At 46.5% G+C, this 20,647-nt stretch overlaps 1 protein-coding gene across 5 annotated transcripts; it reads left to right on the top strand.

The window, feature by feature from the left end:
• Positions 1 to 2,511: 2,511 nt before the first annotated feature.
• On the top strand, positions 2,512 to 20,538 carry Alg8 (ALG8 alpha-1,3-glucosyltransferase). Of its 5 annotated transcripts, none has more exons than XM_075952648.1 (13): positions 2,512 to 2,628; positions 4,776 to 4,854; positions 6,268 to 6,461; positions 8,579 to 8,688; positions 8,971 to 9,038; positions 10,160 to 10,286; positions 10,537 to 10,640; positions 11,303 to 11,428; positions 14,111 to 14,210; positions 16,431 to 16,536; positions 18,473 to 18,570; positions 18,718 to 18,790; positions 19,919 to 20,538. In XM_075952648.1, the coding sequence occupies exons 1-13, from the start codon at positions 2,534 to 2,536 to the stop codon at positions 20,148 to 20,150; spliced, it is 1,512 nt and encodes a 503-aa protein (XP_075808763.1). In that variant the 5' UTR covers positions 2,512 to 2,533; the 3' UTR covers positions 20,151 to 20,538. The 5 variants fall into 5 exon arrangements, with proteins under 5 accessions (XP_075808763.1, XP_075808760.1, XP_075808761.1 ...); XM_075952645.1 differs by having other exon boundaries at positions 11,303 to 11,423; positions 14,071 to 14,210; positions 16,397 to 16,536; XM_075952646.1 differs by lacking the exon at positions 18,718 to 18,790 and having other exon boundaries at positions 11,303 to 11,423; positions 14,071 to 14,210; positions 16,397 to 16,536.
• The last annotated feature ends 109 nt before the right edge of the window (positions 20,539 to 20,647 follow it).

Consider the following 20,647-nt stretch of genomic DNA (forward strand, 5'->3'; position numbering starts at 1 on the left):
TTTTTATAGCTTTGGCTAGCCTTGAACTCGAAGAGATCCACCTGCCTTTGACTCCCGAGTGCTGGGGATAAGGACATGTGCCACTGCCAGCTATGGAGGCATTTTTTAAATTGAAGTCCCCTCCTATCTGATGACTGTAGCTTGTGTCAAGTTAACATAAAGCTATTCAACACAAGGAATGAAGAGAGAAACAGTGGTAAGATTTTCCCCCAGTGCTGAGGAGCAAACACAGGACCTCTTGCATGCTAGACTAGCTCTCCACCACTGTGCCACATTAAAGAAGAAAATGCAGGTGTTCTTGAGTAAAAGCCATAAGCCAGGGGGCTGGAGAGATGGCTTAGTGGTTAACAGCACTGGCTGCCCTTCCAGAGGACCTAGGTTTAGTCCCCAGCATGTCCATAGCAGCTCACAATTACCTGTGACTCCATTTCCAGAGGACTCAACACCTTCTTGTAGGCTCTGTGGGCAGTACACACATGTGTTGCACATACATACAGTTAGGCAAAACATTTGTACATATAAAATAAAAATAAATATGTCTTTAAAAAACACAGGAGTTAGCCTGCTAGGGCAGTAACACTTGTAAACCCAGCACTTGAGAGGCAGAGGTAGGATGGTTGTTGCAACTTTGAGGCCAGCTTGACCTACAAGTTAGTTCCAGATAGCAGATAGTTCTAGACTAGCAGAGGCTTAATAGTGAAACCCTGCCTTGAAGAAGGAGGAGGAAGAGAAGGAAGAGGAGGAGATGAAAGAGGAAGAGGAAGGAGGAGGAGAAAGAAGAGGGGAAAGAGAAGAAAGAGGAGGAGAGGGAGAGGAGGAAGAAGAGGGAGAAGAAAAAGAGAGAGAGAGAAAGGAAGGAAGGAGATGGTGGCTCACATGGCTATAACTGAAGCTCAGGATGGTGAGTTCAAGACTAACCTAGGTAATATCCCTGTTTCAAAACACAGAAACAAAAAGGACCAATCTTCTTTGAAATTATTTCTTATCCAGGCAGGTAGATTGTAACAGTAAGCTTCCCGGAGGCCAACCAGACCCCTACAGTGAAGCATGAGGTTGCTGGTGGGGATTAGGATGATGTGTGTTTGCTAGAACAGCAAGAAGATTACTCGAGCCCAGGAGTTTAAGACTAACCTGGGTAACACAGAGAGAGCCCTCTCAAATAGGACACTCACTATCACTTCACAGTCAGTGTCACAGCAAACTGAACAGGTGTGGGAGGGAGGGAAACTGTGTTAGGACCATTTGGAGTCCTGGCCTCCAGCTGCTCTTCCCTGCTAGAGATCTTTACTTTCCTTTTGATTTGAGTTACTGAAAGCTGTGTCAAAGTTGTTTACCAGCTCTGCTTCACTGGCCTTGAGGATCAGAGGATAAGGTTTTCACCTGTTGGCCCACTTGACTGTTGGGTATAGAAGCCTCCGTGGTGCTATTGAATAGGGGGCTTCTTACCAGTGACTAGAGGTCCGTGTCTCTGTCTCTCTGTATGGGTGTGTTTGTGTGTTTCAACCTCTAGCCTCTTGCCCGAAGCTCGCGAACTGTATGGTAGTGCATAGAGCGCAGACAGACGTTGTGTGCTGCAAACTGGATATTTGATGACCTCTATGTGGATAATACTAAAAATCAGGAATTCAGTTTTGGTTATAATAAGTACGAGGTATGTGGTAAACTAGAGAACACCCTCCAAAGATACCCAAGTCCTAATCCCCAGAACCTGTGAATGTCATTTACTTGGTAACTAAGGCAGGACTGAAAATTCAAGGACGGCCTGGACTCCAGAGTGAGGTTGAGGCTGCTTGGGGTACAACATATTGAGCTTCTGCCTCAAAATACATAAAATAAGGAAAAATTTTAAATGCATTTAAGTGCGGGGATGTAGCTCACTAATAATATGAATTCACTACCCTGAGAATTCAATCTCCAACATTAGGAGAGATGTAAAAGAAGGGTCAGGAAAATGCAGGTGTTGTGAACGAACCACCGACTACCACAACGACAATGCACTAAGTGCTCGACTTTGGCCTCCTCCTGTTTGGGGCAGGGGCTGCACGGAGAGCTTAGCCTGGCGGTGCTAGAATCAAAATGGTTTTCAGCTCTCTCTACTTAAGAGCATACTGCAACTGGACTTAACTTCCGGCCCCCAAAGGCCTTCGCCATTCTTGCTCTGAGCTCACAGCTGTCTCCACTACCACCACTGAGCAGCTCTGGTTTTTTTTTTTTTTAATTAATTTATTTTTTTGCTTGTTTGTTTTTCACGTGTGTAACCCAAACTAACCAAAAATCAAGACCGAAAGCAAACAACCACTATTTGACTAGAAGTACGTACTAACAACAATCAAAATGAATAAATAATGTCACCGCAGAGGTCCGGGCAGGTGCAGCTAACTCTTGAGACAGCGGAGTCCGGGAGGGAGGTTTAAATTCCGGCGCGCCCGCCTGAGAGCGCCCCCAAGCAGTCGGCGCATGCGCAGAGCTCGTCCTTGCCTCCTCAAAAGCCTCACCCGCATGCGCAGCGTCCCGGAAGTGACGGGCTCCAGGAATGGCGGCGTCCGCTCTTGGCACCCGTAGTGGCCACTGGTTCTCGGCTTTGGCTCTCGGGGTGACGCTCTTCAAATGCCTTCTCATCCCCACCTAGTAAGGACCTACAGAGGCAGGGGCTGGGTCGGCAGGGTGGGCGAGCGAGGCTTGTGCGGATGTCCTGGGCGGGACGAGGAAAGGCCATGTGTTCTCTCCGCCTTTTAAGGCTTTGCCACACGGGTTGATGCTTAACCTGAGAGCTGGAGTATAGCCGTGTCTGGTCAGCTCCGGGTTCTCAGTCCAGAAAGTTGTTAGTGTAGTTAAGAACTGAAAGGAAGAAAAGCTACACGGGGAAACATAGGCGGCGGTCAGATCACACCGGGCTGTGGAAGACATTTGTGTCGAAGATGAGTGTACAGTCAAAACTAAAAGCTCAGGAACCACCACTTATCTGTGTGTCCACGGTGTGAGGCTAACGAGTCCGAGCATGGCAGACATTGCAGTACCAAGAACGCAAATGTATCATTTGACGACAATGTTTTTGTCGCTGATAGACTGCATATACAAGGATAGTCCTGGAAGATTATATGTTCACCTTATTAAAAAAAAATTATTTGTGTGTGTGTGTTTGCATGCCCCATGTGTGTGGGCTCCCTGGGAGGGCAAAAGAAGGTGTTGGAGCTGGAGTTACAGGATATTGTGAGCATCCCAGTGTGGGTGCTAGGTACTGAACTTGAGTTCTGGGTAAAAGCAACAAGTCCTCTTAGCTTCTGAGCCATCTCTCCAGCCCACGAGTTTATTCTCAAGTGATGTCATAATGTTATTAGTTTTTTAACTTTGCTCTGTAATGTGTGCACAGTGCAGTTTTTCAGAATGTACCCTGACTTTAAGCAATAGATCACTGTAGTTGCTTGCTGTTTGACATCCTGTTTCTAGACTTGGTTTTGTTTTGTTTTCCCAACTACTTTATTCTAAGCACTATACTAAGTCAGAGCGCCAAGGAAGAAACAATAGAGATGGGAGAAACTCACAGCTTCATTGAAGGTTTTGGTTACCGAAGCTAATCTCATCTCCAAACCTGACTAAAATGATGTGAAAATAATGTACATTAAATCCAGGCGTGGCAGCTCATGTCTTTAATTCCGGAACTCAGGAGGCCATCCTGGACTATATGGCAAACCCCTTTCTCAAAAATAACAACATAAATTCTAGGTGTGATAAATATGAACAGCATTCCACAATTTGAAAGCAGGTGTAGAATGATAACAGTTTTAGCAGACAGAGGAACTTTTAAGCTGGGTACGTGCATAATAATTCTAACACTTGGGATGTGAAGGCTGAACACCAAGAGCTCAAGGCCATGGTAAGCCTGACAACCTGAGCTGATCCCCAGAAACTACGTTGTGAGAGGAGAGAGCAAACTCTCAAGCTGTCTCCTTGCACGCACACTTGAACACAAGCACACACAGGCCACAACTTGCTCCTCCCCCGTGCTCAAAATAAATAAATGCAAGAAATAGAAAAGAATATAAGGCCAGCCTGGACTGTGTGGCCAGACTTTGTCTAATAGGGCTGTTGATACACAAAACCACCTCTGTATTATTTGTGTTAGTTCAAGAGAGTTTCCAAGGCAGGGAGTGTAACCCATGGTAGAGTGTGGTCTCAGTGAAGCAAGAGCTGGATATGGTGGCTCCTATCTATAATCTCAGCGCTCTGAAAGCAGAGGCAGGAAGATTGATGTAAATTCAAGGCCTGGCTTATGGAGCAAGTTCAGGACCAGCCAGGGCTGTATAATGACACCCTGTCTGAAAACAAATCCTTGGGCTCTTGAGATGCTCAGAGGGTAAAGGGCCCCTGATGGCAGGTTTAACGATCTGAGTTCCATCCGCAAACACATGCAGTGGAAGGAGAGAACAACTGTCATACATTGTCCTCTGACTTCCGCACCTGTGCCTACACACAAAATAATATAGATTGATTTTAGACATTTGAAGCTCCTTGTAAGGCTTTTTCTGGATTGTGAGGAAGAGAAAGTCACTTTGTGCAGTGGCCTGAGAGCCCAGTTTAAGCTTTCTGTCAGCCCTTGAATATCTCTGAGACCCCTTCACAAACCCTAGATCCTCCAGTAAAGCACAGGGAGACCTGTTCATAAGAGAGATGACCGTTTAGGGCTCTGTGCATGTGTGCATGCCATGTCATTTTATAGGGTATAATGAGATACGGCTGTTTCAATCTCACGCTGTGCCTGTATTTGCCTTGTGTAGCCACTCCACGGATTTTGAAGTACACCGAAACTGGCTTGCTATTACTCACAGTCTGCCAATATCTCAGTGGTACTATGAGGTAAGTTTCATTTTCACCTTTTAAAATTATATGTACGCTGCCAGGCAGTGGTGGTGCATGCCTTTAATCCCAGCACTTGGGAGGCAGAGGCAGGCAGATCTTTGAGTTTGAGGCTAACCTGATCTACACAGTGAGTTCTAGGACAGCCAGGGCTACAGAGAAACTCCGTCTCAAAAAAAAAAAATTAAACAACAGGGCCGGGCAGTGACAGCAAGCTAATTCCAGCACTCGGGAGGCAGAGATAGGCAATCTCTTTAAGTTCGAGGCCAGCTTGGTCTATAGTGCTAGTTCTAGGACAGCTAGGGCTATACAGAAAAGCCCTGTCTCAAAAAAACCAAATAAATGAATTAGTAAGGAGAACAAAAAGATTATGTGTAAACTAGCTTGGCAACACATGCCTATATTCACAGCCCTAAGATGCTGGTACTCTCAGGCTCTGTCCGTGGCCTTTTCCCTTCAGTTCTCTTGTTCTCTGTAGGTGCTTTCACTTCCTCCTATGACCTCTCCACTACCCGTTGCCCTAGGTCCATCTTTTCTTTCCTTGGCCCAGTGTCACTTTGCTTACATCCTACATCGGAGACTTGAATTAGAAGGAATTCTTCACTACATTGTAAGTGTGGAGGTTAGTGAGTGGGTGCATTAGAGCCCGAGCGCCTTGGGATTTACCTGGGACCTAAAGCTTCCGTGTTTAGACCTGAGGGGGCGTGAACCAGTCATGACTTCTCCAGACCAGCAGTTATCTGTCATTCGCTCATATAAGCAGAGGGCTGGACCGGAAGCGTGGCTAACTGTGATGATGCTTGCGTAAATCCAACCCCAGGACTTCAAAAAAGAACTTAACAAGGAAAATGAGCAGAGAGCGAGCAATCGTTTGTCCTGAGTCTCACGTTGGTTACAGTTACCTTTCAGTCACCTTGAGCCACGCTGAGTCCCAGTGACGAACCAGTTAGTGCCCAGGGAGCCTGTCCTGTCTGTTGAAAGAGTAACAGGGAGCTGGAGAATGGGCTCTGGCTAAGAGCCTTATTCTCCCAGAGAAACAGGGTTCCATCCCCTACATGGTGGCTCACAACTGTCTGTAAGTCCAGTCCTGCCCGGGGAATCTACATTCATGCAGGAAAAAGACTCATACATATTTTTAAAATTAAAAAAAGAAATTTCAATGCAGAGAAGGAGGGTTGTGACTGGTGTCTAGGCCAGTGCATGGCCGAGGAATCCCAGGCTGGTCTGAAGTCCTCCCGCCTCAGCCTCCTCAGTGCTGGGGTTAGAGGTGAGCATTGTGTTCGTCACTCTCCAATTCTTCTCACATACAAAGAGCTCTGCATGTTTAGCGTGTTTGAAGTGCAACTTTATTTCAGTATGTACCTTGTTTAGTTAGTTAGTTAGTTTTAATTTTGACTTTTTTTTTTATCGCAGGCAACTTCAGAGTGGACTTTGGATTACCCCCCTTTTTTTGCGTGGTTTGAGTACGCCCTATCACATATTGCCAAATTCTTTGATCAAGAGATGCTTAATGTCCGTAACCTGAACTACCTCAGCTCAGGAACGCTGCTCTTCCAGAGGTTCTCCGTCATCTTGGCAGATGCACTCTTTGTGTATGCTGTTCACGAGTAAGTGGCAGGCGTCATGCTGCATGGGCTTTTGTTCGTGCGGACGGTATTGAGAAATTGTATTACCGCTGATTTTCAGGAAACACAGCCCTGTTCATATAATAGCAAATCTTGAAACAGCAAAAACCCAGTTGAGCTCCAAAATGCTTAAGGTAATTTCAGGGAGCAGTCTTGGAGGTGTGGTGGACAAATTGGGAGCTGTTAGGGTTTGGGGTGGCGGTTTGAGAAGATGCTGTGAACGTTGTTGAACTGTTCTCTCACAAAGGCCTGCACTGTTTGGTAGGACACACACATTTATGCACACACACCCATTGTGCTTCACCACAGTCTGCTTGGCCAGTGTCGTTCCAGTCAACTCTTTATCTCACGGTTGGCTAGAGCATTTGCTACTCTTGTGGAGGACACAGGTTTGACTCCCAGTGCCCTCCTGGCAGCTCACAGCTGTCTATGACTTCAGATCCAAGGGACCCAGTGCCCTCGGCAGACCTGTGGGAATCAGGCATGCACATTCTACACACACATTGCAACAAGCAGAGCACCATGTGGAAAAGACTGGCATGGTAACATACATGTGTGATCCCGTTGCAGACTGGCATGGTAACATACACGTGTGATCCCATTACAGACTGGCATGGTAACATACATGTGTGATCTCATTACAGACTGGCATGGTAACATACATGTGTGATCCCGTTACAGACTGGCATGGTAACATACATGTGTGATCCCGTTACAGACTGGCATGGTAACATACATGTGTGATCCCGTTGCAGACTGGCATGGTAACATACATGTGTGATCCCGTTGCAGACTGGCATGGTAACATACATGTGTGATCCCATTACAGACTGGCATGGTAACAAACATGTGTGATCCCGTTACAGACTGGCATGGTAACATACATGTGTGATCCTGTTACAGACTGGCATAGTAACATACATGTGTGATCTCATTACAGTCTGGCATGGTAACATACATGTGTGATCCCATTACAGTCTGGCATGATAACATACATGTGTGATCCCATTACAGACTGGCATGGTAACATACATGTGTGATCCCGTTACAGACTGGCATGGTAACATACATGTGTGATCCCATTACAGACTGGCATGGTAACATACATGTGTGATCCCATTACAGACTGGCATGGTAACATACATGTGGGATCCCATTACGGAGGTGGAGGATACAAGGAGATCCTTGGTGCTTGTGACCAGTCTGGACCAGCCTACTTGGCAAGTTCCAAGCCAGGGAGAGACCCTGTCTCAAATAAGTAAATAAATAAAAACGAAGAAGAAGAAGTAGAGGAAAAAGGAGAGGAAGAAGAAGGGGAGGGGAGAGGAGGAAGAGGAAGAAAATGAATGACAGTCCCCAGAGATCCCCTTACTCTGCCTCCTGACGCTGGGATGACAAGCCCTGAGCTCAGGTTTTGTTTTGTTAATATTGGTTCAGGTCCCCACGCCTGCACAGCAGCCTCTCCCGAAGGATATTGTCATCGTTGTAGTTGTCTCGGTAGTGTTCTGTCTATTTTTGAGACAGGGTCTGAATGTTTTGCTCTGTATATAAATAAATATATGGATCATACATGCACATTGGGAAATGAGCCCAGCCAGAGTCTTGCTTTTCATTGCTTAGCTTGTCACAAGAGCTGTGCTCTGCCTCTGAGTTATTTATTTTTATTTATTTATTTTATTGAGAGAAGGTCTCAAGTTGGCCTCAGATTTGCCATGTTGTTGATAATGTCCTCTTACTACCTCTGCTTGTCAGAGCTGGAATGCAGACATGCACTACTGACTTCAGGGTTGGTGCAGGGCCACCTGTGTGCCAGGCCAGCCCCCGCCAACAGAGCCACGCCTTTGACCCACACTTGTCACGTGTAAGGGCTGAGCTAGTGTGTGCACTCTCATTTTTAAAATCCTTACTTTGAGGACTTAGATTGCTATTTATTGGCTTAGTTTTATTAAATGAACACTTGTATCTGATCAGCACACCCAAGGAAAAGATGCGGGCAGCCCTGAGGTCGACCATGGACAACATGGACAGTTTGTCAGAAAAGGCGATGTTGTGATGAAGCTGAAAGTTGTTTCTGTTCCCCTCCTGGTGTGTCCATGTAGGTGCTGCAAATGCATTGACGGGAAGAAAACAAGCAAAGAACTTATAGAGAAGCCCAAGTTTATTCTGTCCGTGCTGCTGTTGTGGAACTTTGGGTTGCTGATTGTAGACCGTATCCTTGGTGTGCTTTATCTTACAGCGTAAACTTGATAGGTTCATTGTGGAGTGAGGATTCGTCAGTGTAGGTCTGGGCTACTTAACTCCACAAGCTGCTTTCTCCAGATGTACTGGATTCTGGCTATTAAAGTAATTTGTCCCTGAGTAGTTAATTTGGAAGACCAGTTAAACTATTATTCTTAATTTACTCATTAAGAAAGCATCCACAAATTCCGTACCTTTTCATAGCACAGTTCATTATGAATCTAGTGTGCTCATTTCCTTGACGTCCATCCAGATATTCATTTCCAGTACAACGGCTTTCTGTCTGGGCTCATGCTGCTATCAATTGCACGGATATTTCAGGTGAGCACGGAAGAACCTGAGGAGATTTCCCTTTCAGTTTGTAGCTTATACAGATGACGCTGTAGTGGGCGATAGATATTATTTGCCCCCCCCATTCAGAATTTCACCATATAGATACTTTTATTGGTACTTCCACAGATTCTACCTGCTCTTAGGATGATAAGTTTTCTTTATTTTATAGATGGGAAAATTATATCCTAAAAAACTCATTACAGTGTGGCAGGTGTGGATCAGAGTGTTTGACTGAACTGTTTCTGTCGGTAGAATCTCCAGGAGCATTTTCTGTTGAAGTAATTAATGGTGGTGTCTTTTCATGAGAAGCTTGTAAGATAGTTAGAATAATGTGATAGAAATAGGGAATTTGAAATCAAAAGACCCATGCTTCTATCTTAATGCTAATAAAATCATAAGGCTCAGCCAGGCCTTAACATTACCGTATTCGGTTCTTCTCCAATTCCTATGAGGTAGATAGAATTCAGACTTCTATGTTAGAATTAGCTGGGGCTTGTCTGAAGTTTTGTTTTCTGAATCAGGATACCATTACTCCTGTAGATTAAATAGCACATTTACTCCCCTTGGCCTGGCATGGTGGTACACCCTATAGTCCAGCTGCTTAGAAGGCTGAGGTAGGTGGATCTTTTGGAGCTGGGCAGTCAGGGCCCATCTGCTCAATGTCATAGTGAGACCAAACTAGAGATAAACTCAGGGTCTCACACACACTAGGCAAGTGCTGTAACCACTGGAGGTTTCGTTCTTGTTTGTTTGTTTGTTGTTTAATAGGATAAGGTGTAGTTCAGCAGGAGAATGCGCACCTGGATGCACTAGGCCTGGATTCAATCCCCAGCACAAGCCATACACACGAAAAAATTGTTTTTCTCACAGCACAACAGATAGGATTCATTCAGTCCTAGTTTCGAGTCCTTGAATGCCCCTCACTCATTTCCTCCTGGTGCTGCCTTCTCAAACAACCGTTCGCCAAGGCTAAGAAGCCAGCGTTGGTGTATCTGAACTTCATTAGCTTTTCTGCTAATGTCTTCCTTCTGTTCCAGGATCACTGCAGGATTTACACACTGCATTTCATCCACTTTGAAGTTAAAGCCATTTCCCTGTCTGTCTCCTAGAAAAGGCATATGGAAGCGGCCTTTCTCTTTGCTGTCCTCCTGCATTTCAAGCACATCTACCTCTACGTAGCACCAGCCTATGGTATCTATCTGCTGCGATCTTACTGTTTTACTGCGAGCAAACCAGGCAAGTCTGAGCAGTGGTAACCAAATCCTTATTTTCTTCCTTGCAGCTTACACTGTTATGGAGCGTTATAGAGTCTCCTGGGTGCTGATCTATAACCCTTCACCATCCACAGAGACATCAGTGTATTCCCCGGGCATGGTGGCATCACTTCTAATCCCAGTACTAGGGAGGCTGAAGCGGGAGGACATTTGGGCTATGTGTCGAAACCCTTTCTTCATGCTCCTGGTAATGCGGCTCTCCTTTTCTGTAGATGGCAGTGTCCGATGGGGCAGCTTCAGCTTTGTCCGCGTACTTTCCCTAGGACTGATTGTTTTCCTAGTTTCTGCTCTTTCGTTGGGCCCTTTCCTAGCCTTGGTAAGACATTTTATTTCTGATTTTCACTTTTTAAAAAGTACTGTAAGTCATGGTTTTGTTGTTTAGAAGGAACAGTAGAGTGTGGGGGGGGTGTATGAAGCCGTTGTAAAAGCTCCTTTCTTACCTTCCTATCAAGGGGAAGGGAAGTGCTCTCCACACATGTTAGTCATGTTCAAGTGGCATGGAACTGTGGTTACACTCGGGAATTAATTCTCATTAATATTTCTGGCCTCTCAGATCATCCTTTGTAGACAGTAAACGCTGGGAAGCACCTGCGATAGATGTCCAAATATCTTTTTTTCTCTCTTGCTGCACACCCTGAAATCAGTGTTTTACTTCCTGTTAAGGGAGGAGAACCATATCTAATGTGCCCTGCTCTTTACCACTTCAGGCTTACCTGGAGCACAGTCTGTGCTCTCCCTGTGCCTTGTCGATTCCGTGTGCTTCCTAGCAGGAAGAATGGTTTTAGCAGGAAGGTTTTAGGTGTCTTCTCCTGACCACTTGGGAAGGTTAGGCAAAGAGGTCATTCACCTGTAGAAACAAAGATTGGAACCCAGACTGCTGAACTTCCTATGCGATGTGCCGCAGGCAGTTTTCCTGCTCTGTTCTAGAATTTGGAAAAAGTTGATGGCTGTTTAATTGGTTTCATTTCTCTTCAACAGAACCAGCTGCCACAAGTCTTTTCCCGACTCTTTCCATTCAAGAGGGGCCTTTGCCATGCCTACTGGGCTCCAAACTTCTGGGCTTTGTACAATGCCGTGGACAAAGCCCTGTGTGTCATTGGTATGGTACCAGCTTTCTCACGTAGACTACGAGTAGTTCTCTCGGGAGGTGGAAGCACCCGCCCGTGCTGTGTTTGGGTGTGTGTTCTGGATCACTTGGTCTCCAGCCCCGCACTTCAGCACAAGATGAGTGGAGCCAAATTGTTTGAGATCGAGTCTTTCATGCAGGAAGTGGACTGCGTTGCTTACAAATGTCCCTTGTGGCAGTGAGGTTGTAGATGCTTTCCTTGAATAAGTAGATTAAGCATTTGGGTGCTTTTTAAGAATTACCTTTAATCACATGGGGGAGGGTGTACACTTGAGTGCTGATACCCACAGAGGCTAGAGGTGCTGGATCCCCCTGGACCTGGAGTTACATATTTATAGGGAATTGATACTTTGTTTACTTATTTATTTTTAGAAATTATAATTTGGTTTCCTCCCTCCCTCATCAGTCCAGTGTCACTGACACTGGCGTTCTTACAAAGTAACTTCAGACGTTTGTATTTTGAAAAGCTGTTGTCCATTCAGCTTAGTGTGCAGTACAAGGCCTAATTACCCTGCCTGAGCCCGGAAATGTGCCCCACCTTGTGTACCTGCTCCCCAAAGATGCCTTACATGGAAATTAGTGTCGGGTTCAGATATTTAGGGGAATAGCCATTAATAGTAAGATAAAATCGGGAATTATCTCCACTGGTGGAGTGCAAATCCTAGTTCTACCAGCATTGCGTGATCCAGGTGCAGTGGGGTACGCCTGCAGCCCATATTTCAGCATTGCGTGATCCAGGTGCAGTGGGGTACGCCTGCAGCCCATATTTCAGCATTGCGTAAACCAGGTGCAGTGGGGTACGCCTGCAGCCCATATTTCAGCATTGCGTAAACCAGGTGCAGTGGGTTACGCCTGCAGCCCCAGCTTTCAGCGTTGCGTAAACCAGGTGCAGTGGGGTACGCCTGCAGCCCCATATTTCAGCGTTGCGTAAACCGGGTGCAGTGGGGTACGCCTGCAGCCCATATTTCAGCGTTGCGTAAACCGGGTGCAGTGGGGTACGCCTGCAGCCCATATTTCAGCGTTGCGTAAACCAGGTGCAGTGGGGTACGCCTGCAGCCCCAGCTTTCAGCGTTGCGTAAACCGGGTGCAGTGGGGTACGCCTGCAGCCCCAGCTTTCAGCGTTGCGTAAACCAGGTGCAGTGGGGTACGCCTGCAGCCCAAATTTCAGCATTGCGTGATCCAGGTGCAGTGGGGTACGCCTGCAGCCCCAGCTTTCAGCGTTGCGTAAACCGGGTGCAGTGGGTTACGCCTGCAGCCCCAGCTTTCAGCGTTGCGTAAACCAGGTGCAGTGGGGTACGCCTGCAGCCCAAATTTCAGCATTGCGTGATCCAGGTGCAGTGGGGTACGCCTGCAGCCCCAGCTTTCAGACAGTGGAGGCAGGAAGATCAGAAGCTCAGAGTCGTTCTTGATTGGGTTGACTACATGAGATTCTGTCCCAAAAAAGAGAGGAGGTGGCTGGGCCACCTGTAATTCCTATACTTGGTGGGCAGAGGCAAGAGGATCAGGAGTTCAAAACTAGCCTGATCTACTGAGACTGAGCTACTTGTCTCAAAACAACAAAAAGGAAAAAGAGACCCAGAATCTGAAGGGAAAGGAGTACGTAGGTAACACATCTGGTGGCTGTGGCCTCCCCGCATTGCTGGTTCTCGGTGGCCATAGAAAGGGCTGTGTGTGCTCAGGCTGTCTTAGCCACACTGTTTTCTCTGGAGCTCATTTTGGGTGGGGCTCGCATCGTTGTTCCAGGCTTGGTTCATCTGACAAGTAATTATTGACCTTCTGTGTTTGGGGATAGAAAGAACTCCAAGTCACTTCTGTATTTCAGGGACATTGTATAGTAGAGAAAGTAAACACAGAAACAGCGCTGGAGAACCGTAGAGCAGTCTGGCTTCTCGATTTAGGGGTTCTCTTTGCATGACTGAGTTAGTTAGTTTGGCAGAGTGGGTGAGTCACTCGGAGTTGCGTGAGCAGAGGAGAGTATGCTCAGGACTCGCAGTCCATTGTGACTAAGCCACATCAGTGCAGATGAGCCGGAGAGGGGACAGTGACAGCTCACCAAAGGCTGCTAGATGTGGGAATACGGACTTCATGCTACAGGAAGTCAAAAAGGCTGAGTTTGGTCTGACATGGTTTGCTCTTTAAATAGCTTGCATCACTTAAGTGGTAGAGAAGATTGCTGTTCCAATGCCACCTGCTCACAAGGTTCCTGTAGGCTGCACAAATGGCTTGTTCCAATTTTAGTCTATAGCCATAGATTATCGTCTGTAACCAGAAAGAAGCCTGTGCCGGAGGCAGCACAGCTAGACCTACACCCATGAACCATGAAATCCAGCCTTGAACGGCCGCAGATTTATTAGCGTTTTACAATTATTACTCAAGCAGTGGACTCATAAGATAGGGAGTCCTGGCCGGGCGGTGGTGGCGCGCGCCTTTAATCCCAGCACTCGGGAGGCAGAGGCAGGCGGATCTCTGTGAGTTCGAGACCAGCCTGGTCTACAAGAGCTAGTTCCAGGACAGGCTCCAAAAACCACAGAGAAACCCTGTCTCAAAAAAAACAAAAAAAAAAAAAAAAAAAAGATAGGGAGTCCTGTTGATTAAAGTGGAATGTCTGCTTACTCTCTAGGTTTGGAATTGAAACTTCTTGACCCCAACCAGATCCCCAGGGCCTCAATGACAAGTGGTTTGGTTCAGCAGTTCCAGCACACAGTCCTTCCCTCAGTTTCCCCTCTGGCAACCCTCATCTGCACACTGATAGCCATACTGGTAAGAACTTGGCATGTGGTACCCACTTGTTGATGCTTCTCTGCTTCTCCTATTGCAGTACTGGCTGAATTTCCGCTTTCAGCTTTTCCAACTGCAGGATAAGTTCCATGGCTGAATTCCTGCAGAATGGATTATTTCCTAGCAGTTCTCAGTAACTTTGAACATAGCGAGGGAAGATTACCAGAAAAGCCTCTGTGAGACAGTCTTGCCAGTGGCTGTTTAAGCCATCTGTCCATCCTGGCACAAGGAAAAAGAAAAGCCCAAGTAGGAGGCGTGGAGCATGCTGTGGAGAAAGAGGAAATCTTTGTGGCAAAACATCCAAGCTTTGTTTTGTTTTTCTCATCCTTGGCTAAATGATCAAACGTGTCTGGAAAACAGGATATTTTGTCTTGATGGTGATAATGAATTGAGAGGAACAGCACAGGCCTGCAGTTCCGGCTCTGTGAGGGTGGAGGCAGGAAGATTGCTCCTTGGGGTCAAAGACAGCTGCTGTGGGCCAGCTGCGGTGAGAGCCCACCTCTGCCCACGCCTGTCACTGCTCGGTGACTCCAGCTTTGGGACAGTGTTGGAAGGGTAGTACACGTTAGCTTTGATTTTGGTTTCTAAATGATGAAGATCTCCTGGCAAGACACGTGACCCATGCGATCGTGTGGCAGTTCTAACCTGCAGGCCTCGGAGTTCTGCTGATCTCCTTAGTCGCAGGTTTAGAGAATTCTAAAACCCCAGCCTTGCCTAGGGCAGTGAGTGAGAGCATGACGTGCAAACACAAGGATCTCAGATCTCAGCTCCCATGATGAAAACTGCCAGGCATGGCTGCACACATGCAGTGTGGAGAACAGAGACAGGAAGATGGCTGGCATTGCTGACCACCACCTAGCTCCAGGCTCAATGAGAGACTCTGTCTGAAAGGAATAGCACAGCGGTAGAGTGCACAACACCAGACATCCTTCTCGGACCGCTTTGTGTGCATGTGCCCTTACCCACACAAGTGTGCACACACACACACATGCTTTGTGTGCATGTACCCTTACCCCACACAAGTGTGCACACACACATGCTTTGTGTGCATGTGCCCTTACCCCACACAAGTGTGCACACACACATGCTTTGTGTGCATGTGCCCTTACCCCACACAAGTGTGCACACACACATGCTTTGTGTGCATGTGCCCTTACCCCACACAAGTGTGCACACACACATGCTTTGTGTGCATGTGCCCTTACCCACACAAGTGTGCACACACAAATGCTTTGTGTGCATGTGCCCTTACCCCACACAAGTGTGCACACACACATGCTTTGTGTACATGTGCCCTTACCCCACACAAGTGTGCACACACACATGCTTTGTGTGCATGTGCCCTTACCCCACACAAGTGTGCACACACACATGCTTTGTGTACATGTGCCCTTACCCCACACAAGTGTGCACACACACATGCTTTGTGTGCATGTGCCCTTACCCCACAGAAGTGTGCACACACACATGCTTTGTGTACATGTGCCATTATCCCATACAAGTGTGCACACACACATGCTTTGTGTACATGTGCCATTATCCCATACAAGTGTGCACACACACATGCTTTGTGTACATGTGCCCTTACCCCACAGAAGTGTGCACACACACACACATGCTTTGTGTACATGTGCCCTTACCCCACACAAGTGTGCACACACACACACATGCTTTGTGTACATGTGCCATTATCCCATACAAGTGTGCACACACACATGGTGCCAGAAAGAGAGAAATAAGTAAAATATAAAAAACCTGGCAAACCAACAAGAACATGAAACCTCAGCTGTGTAAGCTGTGTGTATAGAGAGCAATGGCTTTATTATTGTAAATTTCACTGCAGCTCACAAAGCTGATAAAATTTAATGCGCTATCTCCAAAATTTCTATGAATTTTTGTAGTTTGACCTAGTAAGTTCAGTGGACATTAGCTAATTATACAGATAGTAAGCTGTTAAATTTTATATTCCAGAACTTACCATTTACTAGTTTGTATAAAGGTCATTTTGATGAAGTAAATACAGATCCCTGTGGCCTTGTATTTTCTTTTGTAGCACTAGCTGTGGGGACTGCACAGGGTGCTGGAAACTCCCCTGGCCCTGCTGATGTGTTGGTCTGCGCCTTGCGCTGCGATAACACTGAACTTCTGTCTCTGCCTGTTGCTTCTAGCCCTCTGTTTTCTGTCTGTGGTATAAACCGCAAGGGCCCCGAGGCTTTCTCCAGTGCCTGGTTCTCTGTGCCTTGAGCTCCTTCATGTTCGGCTGGCACGTCCACGAAAAGGCCATACTCCTGGCGATTCTCCCGATGAGGTAGGCAGACAGTTCAGTGTTGTGTTTCCGAGGGTCTTAACTGTGTGCTGTTCTCGTTGTGTCCAGTGGGGAGGGTCAGGGTGATGGATCTTTAGACCTGTGAGGGTTCTGAGACGTGCGAAAATCATTCATTACTTCTATATATTTGATGATCAAATACCATGATAGGTCTGGGTGTTGGGTGGGAGTGTGGTGTGGTAAAGACCGTCACCCTTGGCATCATCACATCAGTAAGAACAAAGCCCTGGTGTTCCCTTTCGTTAGTCCACAAAAGGACCGAGCATGACAGAACTTCTCATGATTCCACCTAGACTCTCCAGAGCTGGGTCTTTCTCAGCTTATTGCTTTGCAGGCTTTATTTTCTGCTCGGCAACCTTTAGGACAATTGGGATGAAGTGATGTCATCCCAGCTAGAATCTGCAGAAGCCAGGAAGCTGAGCGCGTGTGACTTACCAGTCACATAGCTGAACCTATTCTGGTGACGCCTGCCTGTGTCCCCCAGGCTGAGGAGGCTGAGGCAAGAGGATCATGAGTTCAAGGCCGTTCTGAGCTGTATACCAAGATGCTGTCTTAAAAACCAAGTTACAGGGCTAGCAAGTCGCTGTTAGGACTTCAGCCTGCCCTTACGCTGTTGAGTTTGTGTTCTTCTCACTTGTTCTGCTTTTTTTATTATTGTTGTTACTGTTTATTGAGGCAGAGTTTCTCTGCATAGTTCTGGCTGTCCTGGAACTCACTCTGTGGAAACAGACTGGCCTCAAACTCAGAAATTCCCTTGAATGCTGGGATTAAAGGTGTGCACCAGGCTCGGTGCTTTTTCTGATAGTGCTATAAATGGAACAATAGCCGCTTGACACCTCATTAAAATCCAGCACATGAATGAGAGTGGAATCTGCCTCTTTGTATTTTTAAGAGTTTTCTCAAATCAAGATAAATCATTTAAACTATGATCAGTATCGTATCTTTGGAGCCATAGAACTTTCATACAAGGTAGAGCAGACTCTGTTCTGAACTCACACCGCAGGTCCAGGGATCATCTGAGATTGGCTGTAGGTTTGGAAATGAGTAGTTTCCCTGTCTTTCTCCCCTGAGCAGCTGCCGGTCCTTCATTCACTCAGCAAAGCAAGGTTGTGTGTGTGTGTGTGTGTGTGTGTGTGTGTGTGTACACAACACCCTGGGGCTGGAGAGATGGCTCAGCACTCAAGAGCTCTGACTGCTCTTCCAGAGGTCCTGGCTCAGTTCTCAGCACCCACATGACAGCTGTAATTCTACTTCCAGGGGATCGATGCCTCTGACCTCCGCAGGCACCACGCATGCCAGCACAGTCACAGACATATGTGTGTGCACACAGACATACTGTGTGTATACACATGAAGTAAACAAAACTTTGGAAAAACTTTTATTTTATTTTATTTATTTATTATGTATACAGTATTCTCTCTGGATGCCAGAAGAGGGAACCTGATCAAATTACAGTTGGTTGTGTGCCACCATATGGTTGCAGGGAATTGAACTCAGGAGCTCTGGAAGAGCAGCCAATGCTCTTTTTTTTTAAAAAAAAAAAATTTATTTATTTATTATGTATACAATATTCTGTCTGTGTGTATGTCTGCAGGCCAGAAGAGGGCACCAGACCTCACTAGAGATGACTGTGAGCCACCGTGTGGTTGCAGAGAATTGAACTCAGGACCTTTGGAAGAACAGGCAATGCTCTTAACCTCTGAGCCATCTCTCCCGCCCCAGGAAAAACTTTTTTAAAAAAACATAGTCAAATCTCATTTGAGTTGGACTTGTAACAGACTCAATGTTTATTTCATAGGGGATTATCAGTGTTCGCTTTATGAAGGGATTGTCAGTATTTAATTTAGCCAGTCCTTAGAAGAATAACACACAACTTCCAGTTGTGTTAAGGAATTTCTGTAAGAACTTTTCCTTTCAGCCTTCTGTCTGTGGAGAGAGCAGGGGATGCGACGACTTTTCTGATTCTGACCACGACGGGACACTACTCCCTCTTCCCTCTGCTCTTCACTGCCCCAGGTAAGCAGTCTCTGCTGGGGAAGGCGCGTTTGGTCGCCGTGCCAAACCAGTGCGCGCTAACCTAATATGGGGAGACCCTGTCTGAAGAGAAGAGAACCTCAGCAATGTCCGTGTGCCCTCCTGACGTCTGTGTTTTGTCTTTAACAGAGCTCCCCATTAAAGTCTCCCTCATGCTCTTGTTCACCGTGTACAGCGTCTCCTCTCTGCAGACACTCTTCAGGTACGAGCACATCGAGGGCATGCTCCCTTCTGGGAGATGTTTGCTCTTCAGTGGTCAAAGAGGATTTTACATGTATTTTCAAGTTGAGACCAGGGTGCTGGTTCAGATGGTAAAGCTTTCAGTGTAAGCAGGAAGCCTGGAGTTCAAATCCCCAGCCCCCCAGAAAACAGGCACATGTGATCCTGTGGTCAGTCTCAGCACTGGGCAGGTGGGAGACAGCATCCCCTGCTGGCCAGCCAGTATAGCCAGACCACGATGCCCAGAAGCACTGGCTGCTCTTCTAGAGAATCCACGTTTGATTCCCGGCATCCATTTAGTGACTCCAGTCCCAGGGGTCTCACCTCCACAGGCACCAGACACAGTGCACAGACATACATAAAGGGAAAACACTCATACATGTGAAATGAATAATTTTAAAAATAAGGTAGAGAAGCAGTTCTGAAGACACCTTGCTTCAGCCTGTGGTCCCCACAGCCATCACTGTTTCATAACAGTAATGGAGCTGTTGTGTGCACTTGGTAAGCAGAGGGGGGGATTCCCTAGCCCTGTCTTAGTTTGGGGGTTACATGAAGAAGTCTGCCTAGCTCAAAACCTTATCTGAAAACCAAAGCCTAGAATGTGAGGTGCTCTTAAGGATATGGTGGCATAGCTGCAGATACAATCGGAAAAACTAAAATACTCACACTGTGAAAAGTTAGTAGAAAACTGCGGTCAGAATTTTTAACCTTCTAAACTATGTACTATGATTCCTATGATTTTTTGGGGGCTAAAGAGAGGGCTCAGCAGTTAAAAGCTAGGCTTACAACCAAAAGTATAAGAGTTACTTGTGTTTTACCAGAATAAAGCACGTTTTTAGAATCCCTGGTTCCGTGTGTGTTCTTACTCCGCTGTCAGTGCCCAGACACTGTGTGTCCTCTGCAGAACTGATATTGTCTGAGCAGCGTAGGTGTGGTAGGTTAAACTGTTGCGATGGTAGTGTGTCTGAGATAGTGCTTTTCCCACATGTGAAGCGTCAGTGCGATCTCCAACCTCAGCCTGGCTCTTGTTCACGGAGGATGTGGGTGGGAGACATTAGCGGGATGTTCACTGACCAGATGTGACTCATCTAAAATCAGACTTCTCCCTCAGGAAAGAAAAACCTCTTCTTAACTGGATGGAAACTGTCTACCTCCTCGGCCTGGGGCCACTGGAAGTCTGCTGTGAACTGGTCTTCCCTCTCACCTCCTGGAAGCTGAAGTACCCCTTCATCCCTTTGTTGCTGACCTCAGTGTATTGTGCTGTGGGCATCACATACGCCTGGGCCAGGCTCTACGTTTCGGTGCTGACCAGCTGTCTTGTCAGCAAGACAAAGAAGCAATGAGGAAAGACGCTTTTGGATGAAAGCCAAGCACTTACTTCATGGGATATTACTCAGAACTTGAAGCAGTTGCCAGTAGCAGGGTCTGTTTATTTCGTAATCTGTTTAAGGATCATTCTTCCACACTTGGCCTTGCCCTGCCTAGCAACCCGATTGTTTCCATGGTGAGAAGCCACTTGCCCTCTCTAAGCAGCAAAGCACATTTGAGAAAGCTCTCGCTGTCCTATGTTAAAATGGTCTGCTGTGCCCACTGAAGGGGAGCCATGAGGTGACTAATAGCATAGTATTCTATTGCTGTTCTGACCATCGTTAGGATGCAATATGATCGGATTCTATACCTAAGGAAATCTAAATAAAATGCTGGTTTATATTTACACATAAAATATCAAAATGTTTTGGGTCATTACCAACCCTTGCATTTATTTTCCTGTTGGCACACACATGGGCAGATGGTGTATTGTGTCTGTTCTGTACACCTTGTTCCAGGAGAGTTGTTCTTA

Source organism: Microtus pennsylvanicus, chromosome 18, assembly GCF_037038515.1.
Source record: "Microtus pennsylvanicus isolate mMicPen1 chromosome 18, mMicPen1.hap1, whole genome shotgun sequence".
Taxonomy (NCBI): Eukaryota; Metazoa; Chordata; class Mammalia; order Rodentia; family Cricetidae; genus Microtus; species Microtus pennsylvanicus.